Source organism: Molothrus aeneus, chromosome 7, assembly GCF_037042795.1.
Source record: "Molothrus aeneus isolate 106 chromosome 7, BPBGC_Maene_1.0, whole genome shotgun sequence".
In the NCBI taxonomy this organism is placed as follows: domain Eukaryota; kingdom Metazoa; phylum Chordata; class Aves; order Passeriformes; family Icteridae; genus Molothrus; species Molothrus aeneus.
The window spans coordinates 33,309,224-33,334,867 of record NC_089652.1 but is presented as its reverse complement, the minus strand read 5'-3'; the positions used below and the strand labels follow the sequence as shown (position 1 = coordinate 33,334,867).

Here is a 25,644-nt window from a genome sequence, read left to right as displayed (position 1 = left end):
TGACAGGAGTGCCCTATAAAGCCGGGGCCAGGGCATGGCCGTCGAGTCTGTTCACCTGCCTTCTCTTGCCTACAGCGGCGGGGCCGGGCGGCCCAGGGCGGCTCCCAGAGGCGCACCAAGGCTCGGCAGGGCGGCCGCGGGCGGAGGAGGGGCCGCCGCCTCTTTAAACTTGCCGTGAGGGCCGGGCCGCCCCGCCCGGGGCAGCGGGGTCCGCTCAGCGCCCGGCGGGGACGCGCCGCCCCCGGCACCGCTCCCCTCAGCCGCGGCCCGGGCGGGTCCCTCCGGCACGGAGGGCGGCGGGGCCCGGCCGCGGGCTGTGAGGGGGCCCCGCCGTGCCCCGCGGGGGGAGCCGGGCAGCGCCGCCGCCTCCCGCCCGCCTCAGCCCGCCTCCCGCCCGCCATGGCCGCCCGCGGAGCCGAGCGGCGCCGAGCCGAGCGCCGCGGCAGTGCCGGGGTCTGGCCGCTGCCTGGCAGCGCCCCGTGAGCGGGGACGGCGGGCGGCGTGTCCCTGCGCTCGGTCCTGCCCCCCGTCCTCCTCCCGGAGCGGCGATGAGCGAGACCCGCGCCGGGGGAGTCGCCGCCTAGACCGGCAGCCAGGATGGTGCCCCTGCAGCCCCTGCCCCTCGTCGTGGTCCAGGGCGTCCTCCAGCTCGTAAGTGTCCATCCCCGCGGCCCCCGGACTCTCACGGGGGGCTTGGCGGACACCGGTGCCTTCCTCCGGGAGCGCGGCGGGCGCGGTCTCCTCTGGAGCCCGGTTCCCCTAACCTGCCTCCCGCAGCCCCTAACATATTCTTGGTTTTCTCTTTCTTTTCCATCTTTTTTTTTCTTTTTTTCTTTAATTTTTTATTATTTTATTTTAATTAGGCGGGTTTGCCTCTGTTCGCCCCGTTTGGGAATGCGGGACGCTCGCAGCCCGAGCCCAGCGCGACCCCGGGGGCCGGGATGCGCCGGGAGCCGCCGCGGAGCTGGAAAATACCGCGGGCAGGGATGGGAGGGATGGGGGTGTTTGTGTGTGCCGAGCATCGCCGAGACTGCCCGCTCCCGGAAAGTTTTCTGCTGGCCACAAGCGCCTTTTTTTCGCGTGCAAGACAGAGCTGGGTGCGCAGGTAGCGCTCGGGAAGCTCCCCCGTTAGTTTGCGCTTGCTGCAGCGCGCCCCAGGCGTTTCCTTAATTTTTATCAGAAGCTGTGGGACACGCCGGCGTTGTGGTGAATATTCCTCTGTATGCGGTGGGGGAATGCGGGGACTGACGTGGCGGCAAGGTGAGGTGCAGAGTGCGAGACTCGGAGCGCTGGAGGAAGGGAGGGAGGCGAAGCGAGGTGCGCGGCTGAGACGGGCGAGGAGCTCAACTTCTCCCGCCCAGCGCCTCGTCCGTGGGGCGCTGATGGTACGGAGCAAATGGACTGATGCTCGTGTTCGTGAGGCGCTCATAAAGAGAAAAAAAAAAGTGTTTGCAAAAGAGCTTGGCCATCTTCGCTTTTATTTCGGAAAGATTTTAACTGCGCTTGCTGTTTTGGGGGGAGTTTTGGTGTTACTCTCACAAATAGCTCTGCTGCAAAAGTTATGCCTCTCTTCCCCAGCTTGCCTTGGACTCGAAAGTTTGTCACGAAGTAGTCAATAGGGAGTGTGTAATAAACCCTGAAGGGATTAAACAACCTCCTTAAGAACTGGAGTCTAGTGTTACAGTGTGAGGTGATTGATTAGTTTTTGAGGAAGCTTATGTCAAATTCTAATCCGGTTTTGGATTGTGCTTGTCGTGTAATGTTTTTTGCTCCAGCACTTTATCATAGCAATGAAGTAGCGAGCTGCAGCCCTGCGATAAGGCGCACATTTCTTTCACACTCCATCCTTTTGGACAATAAAAGGCTGTTTACATTCTTCACATTCTTGCAGCCCAGTTTCCAACTAAACAACGCGCAGGGGTGAGAGATGGGGAAAGGAGAGCAGCAAATGGATTACAAAGTTGCTGAGCAGAAGGGAACTAAATAAAAACTCAAACCTACAACCTCTCTCACTCACTTGCACCATCCTTTTTTTCTTCCTTTATTTTTATTTTTTTTAAGAGCTACCAAAGGGATCAATTGGAACTTGCACCATCAGGGATGGGGTTTGTTGTGCAGTGTTTTATAGGTGATGTTGGGAAGTTGCTTGCTGTGAGTGTGTGAGTGAAGGCTGACTAAATGAAGCAAAGTTGCTGCCTTGAATCAAACAAAAATCATAAATAGCCACTGCAGGTTCTCAGGTGGATGTGGCACTCAGCTCACCCAGGAGGATTCTTTTTTTCTGCGTTCTTTAGATACAAACCAGCAAGGCTTTTGAGTAAATTAGTTTTATACCACATATAAGTTAGTTTAAATAATAAAGTAAAGCAAAATGAGAATGTGTGAGATTTTTGAAGCATTTTGGGTACCTTTTAATGCTAACCTACTACTAAAAAGTTGTGTAAATGTATTTTGGCATGCTCTTACCAGAACGTCTGGTTAAAGTTACAGTTTATTATAAATTATGAAATATTTTATGTTGGTGGTAATGCATTGAATGCAAGTCTGTGCTATTCTTTGTTCTCTGGGCAGAATTTGGAGGGACTGGTGGCTTCCTGGAATCTGATTAGCAGGTTTAGAAGGGAGGCATTGTTATTACTGATTCTTGATTTTTTTCTTTCCTTTTTAATCAAAAATCCGTGTGGATAATATTAGTACTACAGTGAAAGCTCAGCATTTCAGCCAAGAAAAAAAAATCCTGGGCTTCAGTGATGCAATACAGCAGCATTTCAGTAAGCCAGAAATGCTACTATCAAACCCTTCCTCTGGGGCAGTCTTAATTTTTTATAAAGTCAGAGGTGTTAGAATGGGAAATATTTTGGCACTGCCTTTCTGTGAAGGGAGAAGTGCTTTTTATTTTAATAGATTGAACTTCAAATGCTGTCTTTCCTTTCAGATATCAAAGTGTGCTGTCTACTTACCTACTTGTTAAAGATGCATAAATTAGGATGAAATCCATGTGAAACTTCACAAATCTGAGGAGATTATGGCAGAGTGTCTCACTGAATTTCTGAAAGCAGTGTTAGGTGATTCTTTGTATGCTGTATCTGACGTTGCTCAGTCAGAAGTTCGTGTTTTATACTTTTAAGACAGCATAGATATATTTTTGTAGCGGGTTTCTAGATTATTTTGATTATTGTACGGGTTATCAGTATGCATGCAGCAATTGCACATATAAATTTCCTAAAATATTTTGCATTTTTGGATATATTAAGCAGTAAGGAAGGCTGCTGTTGAGTCAGGTTAAGGTGCTAACTTGCTCCTGTATAAATTCATTAATTTTTAAAGCCAGGTTTACCTTCTGTTGACAATATGGAGCAAAACAACAATTTGCAATGCACAGTCAGTGCATGTCTGGGCTGTTATTGATAAGAAGATGAAAAATTGCTGTGTTGTGTTATCATTAATAGGTGCTCTTGCTTTACTATTAATTTTCAGTAAGCTTTTCCAATTGTCACATAATTGCTGAATGCCCTGTTAGTTATCTCTTTGGAAGTAATGGAGTTCTGCATGTTGAGAATTAAAGTGTGTGAAGCATTAGGATAATGCAGTTTATAGAATCCCTGCTAATGTTTTGTTAAATCAGCTTTAAATACCTCTAAGGAGGAGGGGGACTTCTTCTGCTTCCCTGCAAATATGAGTTGTTATTTTAAAGAATTCTTGTTGGAACAAAAAAAAAAAAAAAAAAAAAAGCTGGCACTATCCCTTTGTCTAGGCAAGGTGTAGTTTCAGAGAAACACACAGTCCCAGGCAGGACCTGTGGTTCTGGGGGTAGCCAGGCACTGTAACTATTGGTTTATTCTTGCATCTCTGTGGTCTGAAATTGGGAAAGGCTCACAGCAGCATTTTCCAGTGCTTATAGTCAAAGTTGCTTCATTATTCTATCAATAAACTCTCTTTACATTAGCATTGGGCAGAGTTGTTACTGCATTAGAAATCATTTTACAAGCCCTTAAAAGCAGCTGATTTTTTCCCCCAGCACTGTTTATATAGATGAGAAATAATTAGGAACAAAAAAGACAAAGGTTGTTAATTTAAAATTTTTCTCCGCCAAGTTTAGTAGTATAGCATTTGACATGAGTGAAATTCAATGACACATTGTTTGTCTTGCAATTTCAAAGGCTGAAAATAACTATAACCAAAGCAGATTTTGACAATGAAGCAAAATTTTTGCAGAGGTTTTTTTTCTTTTTTTTTTTAACAGAATGTAAGGTTCTTAGCAACTTGAGCTGAAAGAATATTTGCTATAGCACAAGGTACTGCTTCATAAGAAGAAATATATTAAAAGCTGAGCTAAAGCTGCCTTTCCATTTAAAATATGCATATCCTGTGAGGTGTAGAAACACAGAGATGTGTTCCTTCTGGCTACTTTAATTTTGTCTCCATAGCCTTGCAAATGTGGTCCAGGTAGCATGCCCTTGCAGTGAGAATCAGAAATAGGCACCATGCAAGACTCTCAGCACCATTTCAGAAAGGTAAATGCTTCCCTCTGGTCATCTGGAAGTGCACAGATGAAATTCCATCCCCCCTTAATTTCAGGGAGAACTTTGTTATAAAATGTATTGGACCCAACCTTTCATTTGGCTTCCTTTGGTAATTTTTTTTTGGGTGCTGTAGGCATTATAAGCCTTGCGTAATAAAGTAATGTAGGTAACTCAAGAATTGCAGGTAATTTGGAGCTGGAGACAGACCAACAAACGCTGGTTTCAGCAGATTGAGAATTTATTACCCTGAATAAGGAGTTGTGTCTTAAGGTGGATGGGGCCAGGTTTAGTTTGCATAGGAGGTTCACAACTCAACCTGCCCTCACATCACATCTTTTGTCCTAGTTCCATGAAGCTGGTTCCGTGATCCTTCTCAGTTCATTTGCAGGTTGACTGGGGCACAGAAAGATTACAGATCCTGTTTAAAATTTGTACAGCAAGACTTCTTTGACTGATGTCCAATAGGCCACAAGATACCCCAGGCTTCCCTAGGCAAAATCCATGTTTCAAACTTTCCATTTGTAACACATAAAGAATTTCTCTGCCATTGTAAAGCACTTGGAGAGATGTCAGAGTCGTGCTGTAAGTGTAACAGACAGGGAAGTGAAATGGAAAGATTGGTGGAGCCCCAGTGCTAAAATAGGATGCTCTCATCACTCCCACCTTTCTGGTTTTCCTCCTGTGAGAAGGGAACTCAGGAACAGGAGTTGAAAGGGAGCAGCAGAAACCACTCACTGACCTGCACATTAAAAGCATCAGAGAGGTGCAACTCTGCCCTAGGTACACCAAATTCCTCCTATACTGTTAAAATTTTTACCTTTAATCAACACTTTACAAACAAAACGGTACAAGGAGAAGCAAGAGCTTCTTGGGAAATTTGCACTGAGGTGCCAGCAAGTTTCTTGTGGTCATTGGGCGAGGTGTTGACCTTTATTTGCTCCAGGTGTTGGGTAAGATGTGGAAATTCTGGGGCACTTGCGGTGAAGAGCTGCAGTAAGGAAAGGTCAGTGCTACTCTGCGCTGAATGGTTTTAAGACAAAAGCTGTGATTCCATAGGTGGGGATTGCCTCTTGCTCAGAAACAGAATGAGGTGTTCCTGTGCTCGGGAAAGCCTGTGGCTTTGGATCTTTCACGCCTACTTGTCAATGTGTCAAAACCGGAGACAGCGATGAGAAAGAAAGGGTTTTTTTCGGGTTTGTGCTACGCAGGACAGTCCATTTGCTCTGCTAATCTGTTTTCGTGTCCTGATTTTTGCCCACTTTAACACATTGCTTCACTATACCCATTACAAAACACAAACACTAGCTGTAAAATCTTTGCTAGATCACATCTAGCAGAATTGGAAAACAGGAAGGTGGAAGTTCACGTGGCTGTTACAAATTCATCCTGAACCTGACTTCCAAAAACACCCTATTCTGAGGCAGCTTTGGCCTTTCACTTCGAATCTTAAATACGTTTATGTTTATTTCCCCAACCCCATTCCTCCTTCCCATTATGTTTCCATTCCTTCAACTTCCCACTGGGTTTGTGGCTATAGTTTGTGTAGGGTGTTTAGGTGCTTAAAGGATCAATCAGAGTGATAATAAGGGGTGACCTGCTGGCAATTTTTGCTTCCAGCAGAGCATCACTACTGTGAAGTAAGTCCGGTCTGCAGGTCAGGACTTGGGAAACATTGCTAATTCCTTTCCTGTAGGGAATCTCCTTGTGGGCTGGTGTTCTGTGTCGGCTCTAAGCTCTGTCGCACTTAACGAAGAGATTCAAGGAAACAAATTAGGAATGGGGAGGAAATGAAGGGCTGTGAAGTTGGGTCAGCTGTAAAGACTGAGTAGTTTTGTCTTTGCAGCAGGGATTTCAGTGCTGGTGTGATGCTCTGCTCTCCCTGGAATGGCAGTGCTTACTGTAAATATAGAATTGGAACGATTGACTATAATTTAAGGTAGATTTAAAGAGCTGTAAGAGCTGTAGTTCTTGAGATAGGTTTTCTCTTTGTTCCAAATGACTGGTAGTAATAGAAGCTATTATTAGCTGGGAAGTGAAAATGAAAGAATAGGGAGAAATAAAAAAATAAAGTGAAGAATCTAATGTCTCTAAAATTGGGCTTTATGTGCATTGGGGCCAATTATGGTTATTGTATCATTACAGTACAGATTTGAGGCTACTCCAAAAGCTCTCATTCTGCTTCTCCAGATCCAGCATGTTTGGTTTATGTTTACAATCAGTTGTGAATTTCTTGACATTATAGTACTTGTTTTAGGGGATGACTAGGTATTTCTAATATCATCAATCATCAGTATAAACACTACCTTAATTTCATCTTTCTTTACCCATTATCTGGGAAAATAAAACACTGTGCATAGAAGTGCTCCTGTATTTGTTCTGCTATTAAGTAGATTTAAGGGGTTTTAATGGAGAAGGACCTGGCTGTGCTTGAGGCTGACCTGGAGGAAGAAAAAAGCCCTGGGACTTTGCTGAGGGAATAAGAGATGAATATGAGAGAGAGAGAGGAAGATGATGGATGTAAAACAGCCCTGTGGGCAGGTGGAATCAGCCTGAGAAGTTACTGCAGGCAGAGAAGGACAGACAGACTGACAGTAACGAGGAATATTCCCACAGTAACAGAGTTCTACTTGAGCATCAAACCCAGGTGGGTGAAATATCAGACCTTGAAGTTTTTTGTCATTTAATGCTGCCTGTCTCTCTTTTCCTTGCAAGCACCTGCTCGTTGATTCTGTTGCTGCTAACATGTGTTTGGAAAGTTGGAATTCCTGTTCCCAGTGGGAATGTAAGGGTCTCATTGGCAGTAGTTTGGTCTCAATCCTTTGGCTGTAGCTGTTAACAGTGAGTGTGTTTCTTTGCCATTGGGAGCCTAAACCCAGGGAAGGTGTTCCCAAGTTGAATTTTCTCCTTACTCCAGGCGGTTGGGTGATTGCTGGAAGAAAACTTCTGAAATTGTATGCACATGACAGGAGTTTTATAGTGCACTGTAACTGGAGTTCATGGCGCTTTATAGTCAAGGTGTGTTACATGTGTGTCATCGTTATTTTGGGAAACTTAAGGAATAAAACAGAGCCTAGAGGCAAATTCCTTGTCTTCACCCAGTAGAGCAGAAGAATATTTTGCGTAACTGATTCTGTCCTTCCATGGCCCATCTCCCCACAAAGGGAAAGAGCTGCTGAATCCGATCTGAACTGGCTGACAACAGGGGCATTTTTGGAGTGATGTAATTTGGATCAAGGCAGGAGTGAAGCCCAGTCCTTCAATTTCTCAAGCAAAAGGAGTGCCAGGGAGAGGGATAAAGCCTGTGTTGTTTTCCACTCATTAAACTAACAAAATGCTAATCAGCTTTGTGGAAAGATTGGCAGTAGATAATGTTGCTGTGGCACCACTGTCTTATCGGGTGTGTTAGCCTGGGCTACTCTAAATGAGGTGATTGAAACACCTCAGTGTTTTTTGAAACTGATTCAATTTTGCCCATTGACTACTTTCAGTTCTGTCACCATTCGAGGCAAGGAAAATACCGATGCTAAATTCCTTGTGGGGCTGGGACAAATCCTGTGCTGCAGCTGCTGTTGTGTGCCAGCCTCTGCTGCCTGCTGCTGAGCTGCTGTGTCGATTTCCAGACATTGAATTAATCTTCCAGTGCTGGAAACATCCATTTTTGAGTTAATTCTGAGTCAAGCTGCACTGTCTTCTATTGCTGAATGACAAATCCATCAGTCTTCCTTGCCTTCCCCTGGCTTGGGTCTGCTCACTGCTGTCAAGAAGTTTCTGGCCCTCCAGGGAGCTTTTCTAAGCTGCATTCTGCTGGGAGCTGCCTGCTTGCTCCCTCTGTTTCTGTCTCCCTCTGTGCTCCATCTTCCTGAAGTTTTTTTCCAGGCAGAGGATGCTCAGTTCCTCTGGGAGAACCAGCAGTTTCCTTGCTTTCTTCTTCCTCCTGGAGATGCCCCTCCATCCAAAGTACAGCAGCCCAAGAGCAGGTAGAAAGCCCGCCTTCCTTTCTACTAGTCAGCTTCAAATATTTTATTTAAATATTTAAAACATATTTTTAGAAGCATTTTATTTTATTATTTTTGCAGGAAAGAAATTGTGAGAGCTGCGTTTCCAGAATCTATTAATGGTCATCTGTTCACTCCTCGCTGGTGGCTTCTGTCCAAGCTGTCTGGTAGCAAATCAGTCCAAAGGTTTATCAGCTTTGGGTCCTTCATTGTATAGTGTATTTCCAGAGTGTTTCCATTTCAAATTGTCCATTTTTTAACTCATTTGTCATGATTCCAAGTCTGAGTGGATATCCACTTTTAAAGCACCTGATTGGATTATGATGTGAGGATTGGTTTTTAAGGAGCAAGTTTTGTAGAGCTGTAGATGTTGTAGACTCTGCCCTAAAAAGCATCTGTTTCTAAAAAGCATATTTTTCACCTCTGTGTAGGGACACCCTCTGCCTGTGAAGGTCCTATTGTGGCAGTGAGCTGGGCTGTGTAAAACTTAGATCCAGACCAAGAGATGCAACAAATTGCATTTCTACCAGATTACTTTCCTGGGGCACAGAAGGTTATTAGTTTCTCTACTCTTTCTCTCCTTCTCCCTAGAACCCATAGTCCCAGATTTTTTTTTACATCAGTTTTGGTGAAATCACAGTTAATGCCTTTCCTTAAAGTTCTTAAAGAGTGGGAAAGCCATTCTCATCCATCTCACTCTTCAAGTCTTTTCTTATTTTTCTTCTGACTAGAATTCAGTATCCAGTTTCTGGCACCAAGCTAAGCTAGCTTAAAATAATACCAATGTGTTGAGTGCCTGACAGGGGAATAAATGCATTGTTGAGTTGGGACCTATTTGATTTAAATTAAATAAAATGCCTCTAAATGTAAGGATGAAGAAACGTGACATACCTCATACTCAGATCCATTTTATGGTGCTCACCCCATAATCCTTTTATTCAGACATGTGTGACCTATGTGTTATCAGCAATGGGCAGCCTAACACTGCAGTAACCAGGGAATTTAAACTCCATATTTTATTCAACAAAACCTTTTTGTGAGTATTGGATGAGATCTCTTACTCTGCTTGCTTAGACTGGGGGTTCAGTGTTGCTGTTTTTAATACTTGATGTTGAACAATGGAGGAAAGAATGAATTTAAAATAGCAAAATTTGTATTTTTGCTGGCTAAGGACACCATTCTGCAGAAATTTGCCTTCTGGTGAGTTTGCAATATTCTTTCAATGAACAGCACAGTTATATTTTTGGTGGAATAGTAAGATTAATATGGGGACAAATAAATATAATGGCTATTGTATCTTTCTTGTGTTCTAATGGATTGGATTATCTTGTCCATCCAGAGTAACTATTAGATTTATTTTTAATTTTTTTCAATAACACCAGTAATGTAAGGGAAATGGAACTTTATTCTGTTTAAATGTTGAAACTGTAGTCCTGAAAATACAACTCAGTAGTCACTGACTGACTTGTCCCACACCAGTGAAATCCTTCCATGTTTTCAGGGAGTATTGAGATAAACTCAGTCTGTAATCAGTTATTAATAAAGCCTGCTGAACATGTGCCCTATGTCCCCATTCCTGTCTCATCCACTGCAATTATCTAACAGAAATTTAATTATCCTTGAGATCACCAGCTCTGATCCAACTGAAGTGCACAGAATGATTGAACAGTTCTTCCAGTGATGGGCAAGAGCATTAGAGGAAGCTTGGTTTTCTTAGGAAATGGGCTATAATAGTATTTGAAACAGAAACAAGTTTGAAAGCCAAAGCACACCTGTATGGCAATCAGAAGTTCACCAGGGTTTCCTGGGGTAGCCACATTTTGGTGTTTGGACAGACATATAGAGGCTGCAAAAGAGCTTTTAATGTTGCCTCTAAAAGAAACACGTGCTATTGTATAATTTGTTTGGTTCTGGCCCCTCCTCAAAATACTCACCTGGAAAAGGACTAGTGATCCATTTCAGTGGGGCAGGAAAACCTACATAAATTCAGTTGGTTTGTTTGGGTTATTTTCCTTCTTTCTTCAGTTTGAGAATAACATCCTGACTAAATGTGGTCAGGAGTTTTCTACACACACTTCTGGAAAATTCAGTCATTAAAAGATAATGCAGAGGTTATCGATATCATGACTTTGAATTCAACACCTGCAGATTGTGTATGGTACTTGAGAATGAGATTCAGCCAGAAGGAAAGGTCCAGAACAGGGATTGCAGGGTTGCCTGTTTCCACTTGCACTAGCAGACTTTTTAAAGGTCGGCTTAAGGTAGAACAGCTTTTAATGACTGATGAGCAAACAGGTGGTATCTCCATTCTCTCTGTACAAATAAGTCAGTGCTTATCCCGTGGTTAGGATGGCAGAAGGGAAAATGAGCCTGGATCTCTCAAGACAGTATCAAATTTATCAAGGGAGACAGTATTCTACAGCAGGGTGCTCAGTCCCTGCCCTCAACAAGACTGAAACCTGCTAGGATCTACCTTGAAGAGACACAATAGGTACAAATATGTTCATTTATTTTGGTGGGAGATGGAATAGGTACAAATTCAGTGGGAGCAGGAAAGTGGCTTTTCCTGCACCTACCTGGGGATCTTCTTGCTCCTGCAAAGAGACACTAGAAGATAAAACATGGTAGGAGCATCACTGCAAGCATTTTTTTCCTGTTTTTGCAACCTAAGTCAAAGGTGTGTGAAAACCACATCCTGGATTGGATCCTTCAACAGAAATCAAGGAAGGAGTGCCTGGGTTGTATCCTGGGAGAGCCCATCCAGGGATTAGCAGCTTGGGTGCTTGGTGAGGTGTGCTCTTAAACAAAGGGGAATTTGCGGCCTTAAAATGTAAGGACCACTTGGGTCATGTGTCTTACTGTGTGATTTTAGAGATTATAGATTTAGGCACTAGTTATGAAACTGAGGAGGAACTGCATTTGCTCTCTGTCAAGCTCTCCATGCTTTTGTCATTCTCCTTGTCAGATGCATACCTGGAAAACTACCCAATGGCTTCCTGTGATGTAGGATTGCTGATGCTAAACACTTCCTATTATTCTTCCTTAGTGTTTTTTTAGAAGGTCCCATGATGATCCCTAGCTGATGCTATCATATTGTTTAGTTTTTCCTAATACTATGCACAAAGTTTTCTTAATTCCTTCCCTTTGTGCTTAGCTATCTTGTTTTCTATCACTCTTGAGACACTTTGTTCAGACTGCATTATTTGCCTGTTCCTGGGCACCTTTTCCTCAAAGATCTGCAACATTAGCACTGTGAGTCATAGCAAGTTTTACCTCTTTATTGATCTTCTGATTCTGGGTGTTTGGAATAATTTACTTTTTTTTTTTTCCTTGTCTCTCTCCTGTTGGTTTTCACAGAACATCTAACTAGAAAGATATGTGCTGACCCAATTTGCTTAGACAGTATCTTTTAACCCTGACAGAGAGGAGTCTTGGAAAATATGGCAATTTCTCAGATTCAGAAAACGGGCTAGATTCAGGACGAAGACATTATATTCTGAATAATTATATTGGAATATTTTTTTCTACTTCAAATTGTGATGCTTCTACTCCCTTTTTTTTTTTTAATGGGCATGTGATGTAGACAGGTTGGGTTTTCCCTGGCCATCTGCAGCCAGCCCATGAAGATGGGACACTGTGTGTGCTCTGTGGATATTCTGAAGATGTGAACTACGTGACTGTGTTAGCACCATGCATGAGCTCACAGGCACAGCCACAAAAAGGAGGATGAATACAGCTGGGAGGTTTTGGTCAGCCTAGAGCTCAGGGAGAACATTCTTGTATCTACCAGAAACATTCATAGTCTCTCCAATGAAGTTTTTCCATTGCAAGCTCTTCAGGGGTGTCAGTGCTCTGGGTAGAATTGATAGTGTCTGAAAAGAAAAATACCAGCAGGAAATACAGATAAACAGATTGTACACCTAAGTGTTTTGCTCAGTCCTTAATTTCCTATCAAAGAAATATCCCAGCCATTCCCAAGGGACGCATTTCTTTGCAAGCAGTGACAACCCTTGTAGCTGGCAGTGTGTAAGAAAAGCTTCTGTTGAAAGAGGCTGTTAAAGAATCACATGTTCTGTTGATATAAACCTGATATTGCTTCAGATTTCCTATTACTGAAAGAAATACATTTAGAATAGTCTGTAAAATAGTCCTTTTGCCTGGAACCACCACCTTTTCTCATACAAGTCATCATCTTTAATAGATAAGCTTTCCATTAAGAGCTAGAGAAGGTGCTAGTTTTTCTTTCAGCAGTTAGAAATAAGAACAATAAATGTGTGGGGGAAATGCATCAATTTGGTTAGGAACATCAAAGTGTGTTCCTATCTGAAATATAGACAAATCAGTTCAGAGAAGGCTCCAAGTGTAGAATTATTGACCCTGTAGGATAAGATACAGAATAACCTTCCTGGGCTGTATTCTGTCAATTTTAAGTAGTGTTTGCAAGGTGAATAGTTTAACAGTCTCATTCCCCCTCAGCAAAATATTAATAGCAGATTGCATCACAGCTTTTCCTAAAAGTTTTTTGCCCTTTATAAATTACACTGCTGTAAAAGTATATTAATGTTCTATATATCTATTAATCTTCTGTAAGATAAAATGAATAAATCCAAGTGATTGATGTAACTCATAAAAGCCCATAATTGTCTCTTTCTGCTCTGGTTGCTAATTTCATGATGTGGTCTCAATTCTGGGGCCAACTGGTTGAGCCCTCTCTGTGGTGTGTCAGAATCCTGAAAGCAGTGGGGTCTGCAGGTGCTGCATCCAAGTGCAGGATGAAAGATTAAACCAGGAGATCACAGGGTTAAAATCACTTATATAATCTCCTTAAATATAAATACAAATCTCATAAATTAACATTTGAGATTAAATTCTTCTTTCACAGGGTGCTTAAGTGTATGTCTGCTCTGTGATATTTTGAAACCCACCAGGCAAAAAAAAAAAAAATCTGTTTTATTCAAAATGCTTTTGAGCATTCAAGAAATGCACTGTCTTCCTGACAGCTCAAATAGGAAACAGTCCTGGATGTATTGCCTAGCAAGGAAGAACAGCTCATCCTGTGACATACTCTGTGTGTGTGTGTGTAAGACAACATCCTGGGCAGTTAGCAGGTGAATTCTGTCCTTCAAGTTTTACAACACAAATACAACTTGTCTCAGGGAATGTGTACATTAGAAACAAATGGAAAAATGGCTGAATTCAATTAAATGTTGGCAATCAAAGCCTGGAACTTTATATAATCACCTTTGGTCCAACATAAACAACTGTCAACAGTACATTTTGAAAATAACTTTTTAATGAAATCTGAAAGAAACAAGATTGTTTAAATCATCTTTGGGAAGATTAGTTTCCAGGGGGAGTTATTCTGTTATACCGTGATTTCCGTAACTACGTCAAATCTCTTCAGTAGTGATGGTGATTATGGGCAGAGTGATTCCAAGTCCATCTGTGAATTCAGGCTGCAGTCTTACAGAAGAACCAGACCCCCCTTGCTCCTGATGTCTGCTCAGAGTGTGCCTCATTACCCACTGCCTTCTGAGCCTCATCCAGTGCTTTTCACTCAGTTGTCCCCTCATCAAGGCAGCAACATCCCAGCTTGGAGGCAGAAGTGCTTGGGAGGCTGTGTCAAAAACCTGGACAAAGTAATGGACATTGCTCTGCTCTCTCCTCATCCACAGATCTGGTTTTTTGATAAATATTTGGCAACCAATTTAGTCAATCATGGTAAATGTAGTAAATCCATGGTAAATCTACTCTGCCTATTCGCAGCCATCATCTTGCCCTTCCTTAGCACGTCAGACTTTAGAAAGGATGTGCTCCATGATTTCCCAGGGGGCTGAAGAGAGTCTGAGCAGCTGGTCATCTCCCAGACTGTTTTTAGCCTTTTTGAAAACAGTTGCTGTATTTGGGGTCTTTCCTGGTTATCAGGGCCCTCTCCCAGTCTCCAAAACCTTTCAAATCTGGTAGTGAAAAGCCTCACAATAACATCAGCTGGCTCTTTCAGCACACTTGAATGACACCCACCCTCTGGGCTATGTTTGGGTTCAGATTTCTCAGGGGACCCCAATTCCTTGCTCTCTCAGACTGATACTAGGGATTGTGTAGGGAATAGAATAAAAACTTCAGAGGACTTGAACTAGTTGTGCAAGAGCCAAATGGATTCCTTGGAGTTCAATATGATATCACTGAGACAGGCACCACTGTTGGTTTTGTCTAGTGATAGATGCTAAATGATCATCAAGCCAAAATTTAAATAATCATCTGCAAAGGAATAGTTTTCATTCATTGAGACAATTTTGTCTCAAATATAGCTAGAAGGACATGGAGGGTTCATTTCAGATCTCTTCAGGAGATCTAAGCTTTACTTAGGGAGAAGGTCTTGAGTTTGGTCTTCCAATATCAACAGAGAATTGCCCCACAGAGGCAGAAGGAAGTGTTCCTTGAGGACAAGGATGCCAGGGTGGGGCAGAAATGGGCACTTGCTTGGTGACTGGAGCAGTCCTGTAAGAGCTGCTTCATTCCCCACCTTTCTCTACAGTATTAACTCGGGACACTGTTCTATGTTAGCATGAGATTCAACAAATTTTTGGAGAACACCATTAGTGTGGATTAGCCCCATATTTTTTTTGATTGAAAAAACAATAATGGTTTTCTTAAAATGGTGAATATTAAATTCTTTGCTGTGTTACATTTTAGCAATGCCTACAGATACAGAAATAACACATGCTTAAGGCAGGCATGGGAAGATGTGTAATTCCTTATTCCTTGTAACTCTCATCCTTCTGAATTCAGTCAGTTTTATGGAGAGCAAGCACAGAGGTAAAGCTCCAGCCTGGTCTGTGACTCAGACTAACAACTTTTGCTCCTGCAAAAATGATTCACATTTTTAATGTTAGTTTGTATCCTACACATTGAGGGCTTGTAGAAAAATAATTTGAGAAATTCTAGATAGGCAAATGAACCTCAAAGCAGTTATAACACCTGAAAAATTTATCCAATGTAGGGATATTTTTCAGCTATAGAAAGAAATTATCATTAACCACAGTTGAGCACTTGCAGTTTTCTGCCATACAGGAACTTCATTCTCCCCTCGGTCTGTGAGCTGATGTAGTGACAAGCTGCAGAGAGATGACAGATTTCGCTAAGGATTTGGAGTCTGAACACCTGTGCAGTGTCATGCATTTAAAAATAGAATGTGACAGCAAAACACATCAACCTTCTAATGTCCAAATGGAAACCACAGGGTTTTTTTCTTCAGCTTTTATCCAGAGAAATCACTTTCAATCATCACTGGCCAAGTGAAAATACAAAGCAAGGCTGTTTTGTTGTGGTCCAAAACAAACAGGAACAAGTCAGAATGGTAAGCACAGGTGCACAGAAAATATTCAGTAATGCCCATTTCTTTCTCCTCGGTGCTGTTGTGCATCTCTGAGGCTGCTGGTTATTAATGGTCCAGAGTGATTTCTTCAGGAAACCCTGGGAGATGGGTTAGGAGAGGGCTGCCAACCAAAGCTGCTCTACACACCTTGGCTTCTGCAAGAGTCATTCAACCCTCCAATGAATGCATCAGAGAAAAACAACCAACACAGCTTTTTTGTTTCCTATGATCTTCTCTCTGGGAGAAAAAGAAGCATTAACCAAGGGCAAAAAGATAAAAAGAGACTTGCCTGATTGCAGGGTTAGATGTGTGCATTCTGCTCTCCTCTGGAGGAGCCTGTGTCACTGGCATTGTTGGAAGGGAACATCTCTGCTGCCCATCTCCCTTAACAGTATCCTTGAAACGTTAATCAAATCGAAAGCACATGATCTTTTCTCCTCTTTTTTACAGAGGGAACGAGGCTTCCCAGTCTGCCACAGCCTCTGAGCCCTCTGCCAGGCTGCTCTGCTCTAAGGTTGAACATAATTACTGGGCAGCACCATGGGCTGCCCAGGAACCCAGTCCATCCCATTTTTCCCATTACACGATGCTGACCTTTCAGCAAGTGCTCTTTCTTCAGCAAAACCTTTGTTTTCAGAGATCAGATGTTTTTTCTTCATATTGAGTACAATAATTTTGAGAAGTGGTTTTGGCCTCTTTCCTATTGCAATCCTATTAGCTGTGTTTAGAAGGACATTTATTCAGTGTTTTGGGACAAGATTTTTATGTGATTGTGTGATGAGGAATTAAAGAGGGTCCAGATTTAGCTCTTCTCTGCTCTCATTTATGGATGAGAAAGACAGAAACCTACTTTAAACTCAGACAAGAATTAGCATTTTGGATGACAAAAGCTATCACACATGAATGGGTTGCTTCTTAAAATCAACAAAATAAATTAGACTCCCTGTTTAGGAGCATCTGGCACCCTTAGAACCTAGTTCATATAATGATGTCTCTGTTTGTTAAAAAGAATTATGTAACAATGTGGTTGATTTATTTCAAGATGATTGGCTTAGCAACTTAATTGGACTATGCAGTATAGCAGAGTACACACAAAAAAATAATTTAATTAGCTCATTTGTTTGTGGATGACTGCGAGCACTGCGCATCACGCTCGGCCGTTTGATCCTGTGAGGAACCAACCCTTGTCAGCTTCCACGGAAACCATGCTCACAGCCAGGGAGCAACAGCACCACGCTGGTGTTCAGGTGTTGGGAAAACCCACAGAAACCTTCCTTGGAACCCAAGGAGTGCTCCTTGACTCCTGGCAGGCTCAGGAGCCTTCCTGGAAAAACAGCAAGGCAAAAATGTCCCTTGAAGACGAAAACTCATTTTCTCCCTCTGCGACCTCTCTGTTTTCTTGAGCTGATATTCCACCTTCCAGCTCCCAAATGCTATTAACATCCCAGAAAATTAGCATGCTGGATCCAGGTTTTAGATTCATCCTGGTGCAAAGTTTTATGTCCTCTGTTTCCAGGATGGCTACTCATTCATGAAAAACAGGCATTTGCAACACCATTGGACTCCTTCATGAGGTCACTACCTCCCACCTGAGACAGAAAAGTGCTATAATTATTATCATCATTATCATTATGGTTATTTTTGTTATAACAATAAAAATAAACCTGCTAGTAACATAAGAGTAACATTTGTTGTAATGTGTTCAAATTACTTAATATCCAAGTAGTATTTTCAGAATAGCACTTGGCAGTGGTTCAAATAACTTTCAAGATCTCTCCGTTTTATTTCAGTTCCAGAGGCAGCCAAGAGACTGCTGACTTGTGGGAAAGATTCCACTTAAGTGTTTATTAAGTTGTTTCTATACTCTAATTTTACACCAATTTAAATAAAATTAGAGGTGTGGATGTTGATTTCTCTTGTGTTGTTACGTTAAAATACTCTGTGTCCCACGTGATTTCCTTTTTCCATTTCTATAATTGAACAGCAAACTCCCCCCTTCTCTCCCACCCCACAAAGCACACAAAAAACAAGAAAAAAACCTAAATTAAAATCAGAATAAGTACTTTACTTAAAACATAAAAGAAGAAATAGGGCTGAAATTCCTTACTTATTGCACCCTGTAGTTCCTAGATACAGCTGCACATCTGGCGTGTGAGATAATGCGCTGTTTAGAGACCATGGTAGAACACAGAAAATTGGAAATGAGTTTCAAGTCTTAACACTACATTTCTTCACTGCTGGGAGCAAGTAAGGCCCTGCTTTTCACTCTTTTTGTAGGTTGTGTGATTTGATTCCCTCTGTTTTTTTCCTCTGTAAATAATATATGCCTGAAGGAAATCAGGAAAGGGATCATTCTGTAAGAAGTATTTTATGCAGAACAGCTGAGAAGATTTTTTATCAATACTCAGACTATATACCAAAGTTTAGTTGTGATATTAGCCACAGGATAAAAAAAAAAGAAGAAATGCTTAGTTGAGGACATGGGTGGAGCAATAAAACCAGCATGTGTATCTTGCTCATTCACTTACCACATAATATAAATCATTAAAGCCAAAGGCAAAGGGGGTTTGCCATTCTCTGCAGCAGAGGATATTCTCTCAGGACTGGCTGGTGCTACAATTCACTTTTGCCACAATCACACCTCTCAGTTATTTGCATGTTCCTAGCCTGTAGCTATCAGAAGTTAAACCTGCTTCCCTGTTACCTCCTACTGGAACTCGTGGCTGTCTGCATGGGTCTGACTTCTGGTAAGGAATATTTTCCTTGTACAGTCGTGCAAAATGCAGGACTATTTTACAAAAATATGACCCAGGTGTAGTGCATTAACTTTGGACTTACTGTACAGGAAATCTAGTACATCTCTAAATGCAGAACATCAGACCTGATCTGACCTTTTAGTATTTCTACACACTGGTGAGAGCATCACAGCCTGGCTGTGAGGCAGGGAAGCAGCATCCCAAACCAGAGAGAGGAGCAAACTGGGGGCATTGGGACCCTTCCTTTCCCTCCAGCCTGTTTATCCCATGTAGTGACCGTGGAGATGGAGAAAAGCAGCCAAGTGAAGCATGTTGTTGGCACTCCAGAGAAGATATCTCCTCCCATGTATTGAACAGCAATGAACTGCACATCAGAAGTTTTTGGACATTTTGATCTGTATTCAGCTGTCAGGATTTTTGCAGAATTTTGAGCAAAGTTGAACCAGAGCTTAACTTATAAGACATAAAACTAATCTGCACTAATGAGGTGTTTTACTTTGCTGGCTGGACAGAGATCTGCTGAGATCCTTCTTTTCTGGAGCATGATATGGAAATACTAACTCTGTTCAGTGAGGTAACACAATCAAGCTCCTTGTTCCCTGAAGGTGGGTGATAGCAATCCTTGTTTCTTACTGAGTGCACCCATCCTGCTCTCCTCCATGCATGGCTTGTGGACAGGAGAAGCTGCTGTGACTCAAACAGGAGCTGAAAGGTTCCCAGCCTCAAACCCAGCTAAGGAGAACGGGGAAGCCAGATTTATTTACCAATTTCTGACCCAAAGTCTCTAGCAGACTACCTTGCATATACTCTGGTGACTGGTCTGGATTAGGTTTGTACCAGTGGGTGATCCAGGCACACAGGGAAGTGGCACAGGGCTGTGCTCCGTTTATCCTTATCCCTGCAGCATCACAGGCAGGTAGGACAGGCGGACAAGCCCTTCCTGAAATGGTTCATCACAAGAACTGGCACTCCTGTAGGAACCAGAAGCTGCAATGTAATTTGATGTAACAAGTTTGTTGGCCTGATCATGGAGACTCAGAGACTTATAAAATCACATTTTTATTACTGATTCAGTCACGCACATACATATTTATAGCTTTGTAATTGATCACATAGGGCAACACATTAAATTTTAATACAGGGAATTACTTCCTGTCCCTGTAGAACCACCTTTTGTATCCACAGGAGACAGTTTAAAACATTTACAGCGGAGTTGCTTTTATGTCTGTCATACACTTATTACCAGCTTTGGTCTAGGCAGTTACATTTAGATTTGTTTCCTTCTTTGATCTCCACAATCTGTGGGAAAACATGCATTAGGAACAAGAAGGACTGCGTGACTTTTGAAGCCTGGCATCACTTACACATCACCAGTTCTTGTAGCTTCTTTTTATCCGCTCACATCTCACATCTCTTGTTCTAAAAACCTGCTCTTCCTAACCCCAAATGTTTGGGGTTTGAAATTACTCAGGGCACTTGTTAACACTCATCCCCAAACCTACTCATGGCCAGGGCTAAGGTTTCTTGTACAGACTCAGAATTTAATGAAAAACACCTCAATTTGTTCTGTTTAGTCAGTGTGTGAATTAAGCAGTGACTATAAGTCTTATTAGCAATTTTGAGTCCTTATGAACTGGTTTATCCAACTTCTTAAATAGTAGTGAGAACTGACTACTGCCAATTGGTAATTTTCAGAGTAAGTCTTAAATTAGCAAAGTCTGTTTTGGAAGCAGATTCATCATTTGCCAGGGAGCTCAAGACTGGGGTCAGCTGAAAAAAAGAATAACCCCCAAAGAAATCTGAAAACCGAGGTGTCTTAGGAACACTTTGGTTTTGTTACCCTGCATGGTCAAGTTCTGGAGCAGGGAAAAGTCAAAGGGGTTGTTAGGGGAATGGGGATAGGAGCATCCATGGAACCTTCCTGGCTGAAGGTGTTTCTGCCCGTGGCTGGGGGTTGGAACAAAATGATCTTTAAGATCCCTTCCAGTCCAAACCATTCTGTGATCCTATGCTTATCTGAACTTTGAGGAGGGGAAAAAAAGTCTGCTGTAAGTGAAGACAGACAAGCCAACAGAGCTGAGATTTCTCACTGAAGGCTTATCTAAACTGACCTCAGGTTCAGGCCTTTGGGGGTTTGGGATCCAGCTGGCTGGGTCCACTAATCCACTGATATTTGCATTATTTGTGCTAACACAGGAAAGATTTTTTTCAGGTTATGCTTTCGTACAGCCTTTCCTGTAAAACACCACTAGTGAGCCTCTGAAGATAACACTTCCCCCTGCCCTGTTGCTAGGATTGTACATTTTCTGGGGTGTATGTTTCAGACATGTGTGCCTTAAAAGCCACATGCTAGAGTGCCATTCCCCTCATCCCCAGCTCCCCTGGATGATTTATCTGCTGTCAGGGCTTGTTTCACCAACTGCAAGCACCCTGCTAGTACAGTTCTTTTGCACAACCTGGAAATGTTATTCTTTATATGCCAATTGGAATACATCAAATGCATAGTGAAATGAGACCAAATTAACACTTGGGGTTATGTGCACTGTAATTCACAGTAAAAGAAAGACTGGAAGATGTAAAGATGTGTTGAATGTGCTCCCTTCTTGTTCAATACAGATGTGGAGCAAATAGGTTTGAAATTATATTTTTGCATGCAAATGATAGCAATTTGTATTAATTCCTGTTGTGCTAGAATGTAACATTTTTGTCTGATCTGAGCCTTTCTGTCTTCAGATCCTGTTTCTGTTCTTACAGTGCATTTACAGCGATCTTAGATATTAATTATCTTGGTAAATTCCTGCAAGGGAACAAACCAGGCACATGTTGTGACATTCTTCCAGGCAATCTAGGTGTCAAACTCATCTCCCTTTGTTAAACACAAGTCATGGATTTATTATATCAGGGCAGATGACTGACCAACTTCTAATTAAGCGCTGTTAAAACTTACACAGTGACTGGATTTCAAATTTGAACCTTGTCATTTTCAAAACATCCTAAACCTGTCATTTTGTTTTTTCCCAAAAAGGAATTCTGATTTTCCTATTCCTGGGGACATAAAAAATGCCCGAATAAATTAAAAGAGATTAAAATTGGGTTTCAATAGGACCTCACAGTATGAAGCCAGTGTTAGTACACCATTATGAAGAACACAATGACTGCAGGCGTGGCTGGCTCATGCCAGGCAAAAGCTAATATTGTTTCACCTTAAAACTTAATAATCAGGCAGCCTCAGTCAATGATTTTCTCTTCTTCAAGAGAGTAATTCATTTAGGAAAGCAGCATGCATGCATGTGTGTAGGCAGCAATGAAATACCTCCAAGTGCCCCAGTGTGCTATCTCAAGCTAAGTGCTTTGAAAGGGAAAAAGAATTTTAATTTAATTTAGAAAACTTCTGTGGCCTTCCACGCATTGAGCAGGGAGGACACAAGCTGTGAGCAGGCATGGAGACAGGCAGCTCCAGCACAGCCCAGCTTCCACACTGGCTGCATGGTGGGGAGGAGGACAGCCCTCAGCCTGGCCCTCATCCCTAACCTGTGCTGTCTGGGGAAAGGCAGTGACAAGGGCTTGCCCAGCCAGCGACAGGTTTTGGTGCAGTCCTGGCGTGGTGCTCACCACCAGGCTTTTCCTGGGCCTCCACCTTACTGAAAGGGTGTGAGTGGGGAGCTTCTCCCCAGTGTGTGACCCTGACATCCCTGGGCTGCATTTCCAAAGCAGCCTGTGCCTGTGGCTTGCCCTGCTGCACTCCCTGATCTCACTGCTTGAGCAGCAGTGGGTGCCCCTGTGCCTCTGTGCCAGTACCAATCCAGCTGCACCTGCACTTCCCATGTGCTTCTGTCACAAAGCTTTGAAGCAGAAGTATTTTTCTTAGGGAGATGCCACAAATGTACAGAGCAGCTCCCAGAGCTTGGTCTGCCTGTGCTGCTCAGGGTGCATTAATGGCAGTGCTCATGGGCACCAAGGCTTCCAGGAAGAAACACCATCCCTGAAGAAAACAGCAAAAGTGTTCTCTGGATGAAAGCTTTTAACCTGACAGTATTATTAGTCAAAGTCAATCTCCCTGGTCCCTGCCCAGCTGATGGACCCTTGGATACATCCACACACTTCCTTCAAACAGCAGGAGGATTCAGGAGGAATTCAAGAGTCACTGGATAGCCCCAGTTAACTGGTTCTGTAGGAGGAGCCTGCCAGGAACTTGGGGTGACCACGGCTTTCCTGAGATGCCAGTGCCAAAAGCACTTAGGGCAGCTCTTTTCCACTGGGAGCTTTCCATGCTGAGCTCTGTGGTGACCCTGCCTGAGCCAAGAGTGGTGCCAGAAAAACACCTTGTAATGCTTTAAACAGAGCATTTCCTTCCAACCCAGCTGAGGGTTAGGAAGGAAGTGCACGCTCTGATGAGATGCACTTAACTGTGAAAGCTGGGGCAAAGTCCAGAAACTTGGGATTTGTTTCTGCTCACTCTCCCCTGGCTGCAGTTGTCTCTCATTAAAGGCAGTGGAGTTTGGAAGCACACAGGCTGTTCTCCAGGAATGGGATCTTTATCTCCATCACATCACCAGCAGGTTGTTAGAAAATGCAGCCTGCAGTGAAGCAACACAAAAATCTTATGCTTGATTTAAATAATGCTGTTCATTGCCTATTAAAATCTAACTTCTTGCTTTAAAAAAAAAGATTAATTAAAATGTACAAGAATGCAATTCAGTTACATTTAATGCTTCAGCCCAGTGCTCACTTTTCATCACTCATTCCCAGAAGTAGTATTCAGGGAAGCACGGCATTCTCAGTTCTGCCATTAAAAGCACAAATGACTATCAGACCTGTTCTTTTCAAAAGCCTGGCTCCAGTATCACTATTGTTAGATTTTTCATAACATATTACTTTGGTCATTACTGTTTTGCAAGATAATTGTATCAGTGATCTAACTTTTGACAGGATCCAAAGTGGCTGAAAATAGTTCACTGCAGCACCTTTGTCTTTTAAAGGCCATTTGGGGCTTGTTATTTTAATCCTGGTGCAGCCTGATTTATCACTTCAAACATCTGTCAGCTGTGCTTTGTCTTGAAATTGATAGTGATAGTGTTCCTGATTTTTCAAGAGCAGCTGGTAGAGGTTCATTAGTTAAGCTCTCAAAGGGAGTAGATAACTGTAATATTTTTCTTTGTTAATCATCTCTTACGCCTTGTAATAATACAGAGCTTGAAATCTGCTAGAAATGCACAGCTTCTCTTTGTTTCTAACTCGTCAGAAGCATCCTTTCATTCTTTTAATCTGGTTCGATTATTAAAACTCTCCTCTGCATAATGCAGTAAAAAATTGAATAATTGCACATGAGTGGGAAGAGAGGAAAACCAGCCTTTGCTGTGTCGCATTTCACACTGAGAGAGGTCATCGGGGTCTCAGAGTTAACATCCAAACACAAAACAACTCCAGAGAGGAGATTAAGGGCTCTTCCATAATTGATTTTTAATTTAAACTTTACAAGGCATGAAACCCGCTCATGACAACTTCAGTAAAGTCAGGTTCATTTCTAACAGATACAACAGTTTTCCATTCACGCACTTTCCCTGCCGCACAAAACAGCCGTCGTGGTGAGCTGTGATTCTGAAAACATTTCCCCCCCCAGAAATCTTGGCCAGCCAGGCTCCAGCTGAGCACCAGGGTGGCTCCTGCCCAGAGCTTCCAGGACTGGAGCATCTGGGAAGTCTCCTGCAGCTGAGAGCATGTCAGCGCTAGCGCCGCTTCCACGGGCAGCGCTCGCACACAGATAATTACTGCTTGAAATTAGGATTTTAATGAACTGGTCCTGAAACGTGGAGTGACATCCCCCGGGCATTAAGGAAATAAGCAGGAGGGGAAATTATTAACTGTAAAGTTCAGCAGAGGGCTGGTGGGCAGGTGCTGGCTTGGCAGAGGGGCTGAGTGTCCCTGCTTCCCTTTGCTGGGATGGGCTTTGGTCCTGCAAGCTGCTGTGAGTTTTAGGGACAGGGTTTAGTGGGACTTGGCAGTGCCAGATCAATGCTTGGACTCGATGTTTTTTACAGCCCTTTCCAACCTAAATGACTCCATGAGCTGCACCTGCAAGCAGCACAACTTCAGTGTAGATTGAAAACACCTGGCACATCTCACAGGATTTCCAGGTGGGTAGGATTGTCTTCTAAATGGCCCTAAAAATAACTAAATGCCAGATCTCCACCCTAAAACCCCATCTCAGTCCCATAAGACAGTACATGTGTCTGTAGTAGCCGTGAAGCTCAGTGCAAAATAGATTGTGAGAATTCAGCCTGAATATTGAAAAAATGCACAGAGTGACTGAAAAAGCCACTTGAGAATCAGTGGGAGTTATTTTGTGCTAATTTAATAATAATAATCTAAGTTTTCTGTATCTACAGTATCTCAATTTGATACTTTTATACTAGACTTTTTCAGACCCTTCACTGAAAGCTTTACATTTCTTTTATTTCCCCACCCTTCCAGAATGCCTCATAAATAGTGAAAAAACTAAAACTACTTAGTGATATCTAAGAAAAAAATTTAAAAGTTTTTCCCCAACACACATACAAATAAGAGACCTAATTTTTATCTCAGAGATCTCTAATTTAGATTTAAGATGGGAGGAGGGGAACCCAAAGAGTCAAAATCTTCAAGAAGAGAATTGGTGCACATTTTTTGGCAAGAAGCATTTCTCAGAACAAATTTTCTGTTCTCTCAGCAAAAAGGTAGATCAATTCAATGCATGGATATAATTTAAAAGCAATCTATGCTCTAAGCAATTTATCCAATTGCAGCTGGAGGGAACACTTCAGATAACCTAAAACTACTTGTCAGGGTTGTGAAAAAGGCACATTTTAGAAATAGGAAATCTTTGCAGGCTTTATTTTTAATTTTCACTCTTTTCTTCTGCTGCTTCTTCCTTCCAGTTTTGTTTCTTTACTGAGGTGCTGTTTTAGTAAAACAGTATTTTGCTTGCTTGCACAAACTGGAGAATTTTAAAGTGTTTT

The 25,644-nt window shown here is 42.6% G+C and overlaps 1 protein-coding gene across 1 annotated transcript in view; it reads left to right on the top strand.

Annotated features, from left to right (window-relative positions):
* Positions 1-437: 437 nt before the first annotated feature.
* NXPH2 (neurexophilin 2) overlaps positions 438-25,644 on the top strand; it is a 34,960-nt gene continuing 9,753 nt past the window's right edge. Inside the window, exon 1 of the mRNA XM_066553273.1 lies at positions 438-651. Within this exon, the coding sequence (XP_066409370.1) occupies positions 598-651 (54 nt within the window). The 5' untranslated portion in view covers positions 438-597. The remainder of the gene's footprint in view (positions 652-25,644) is intronic.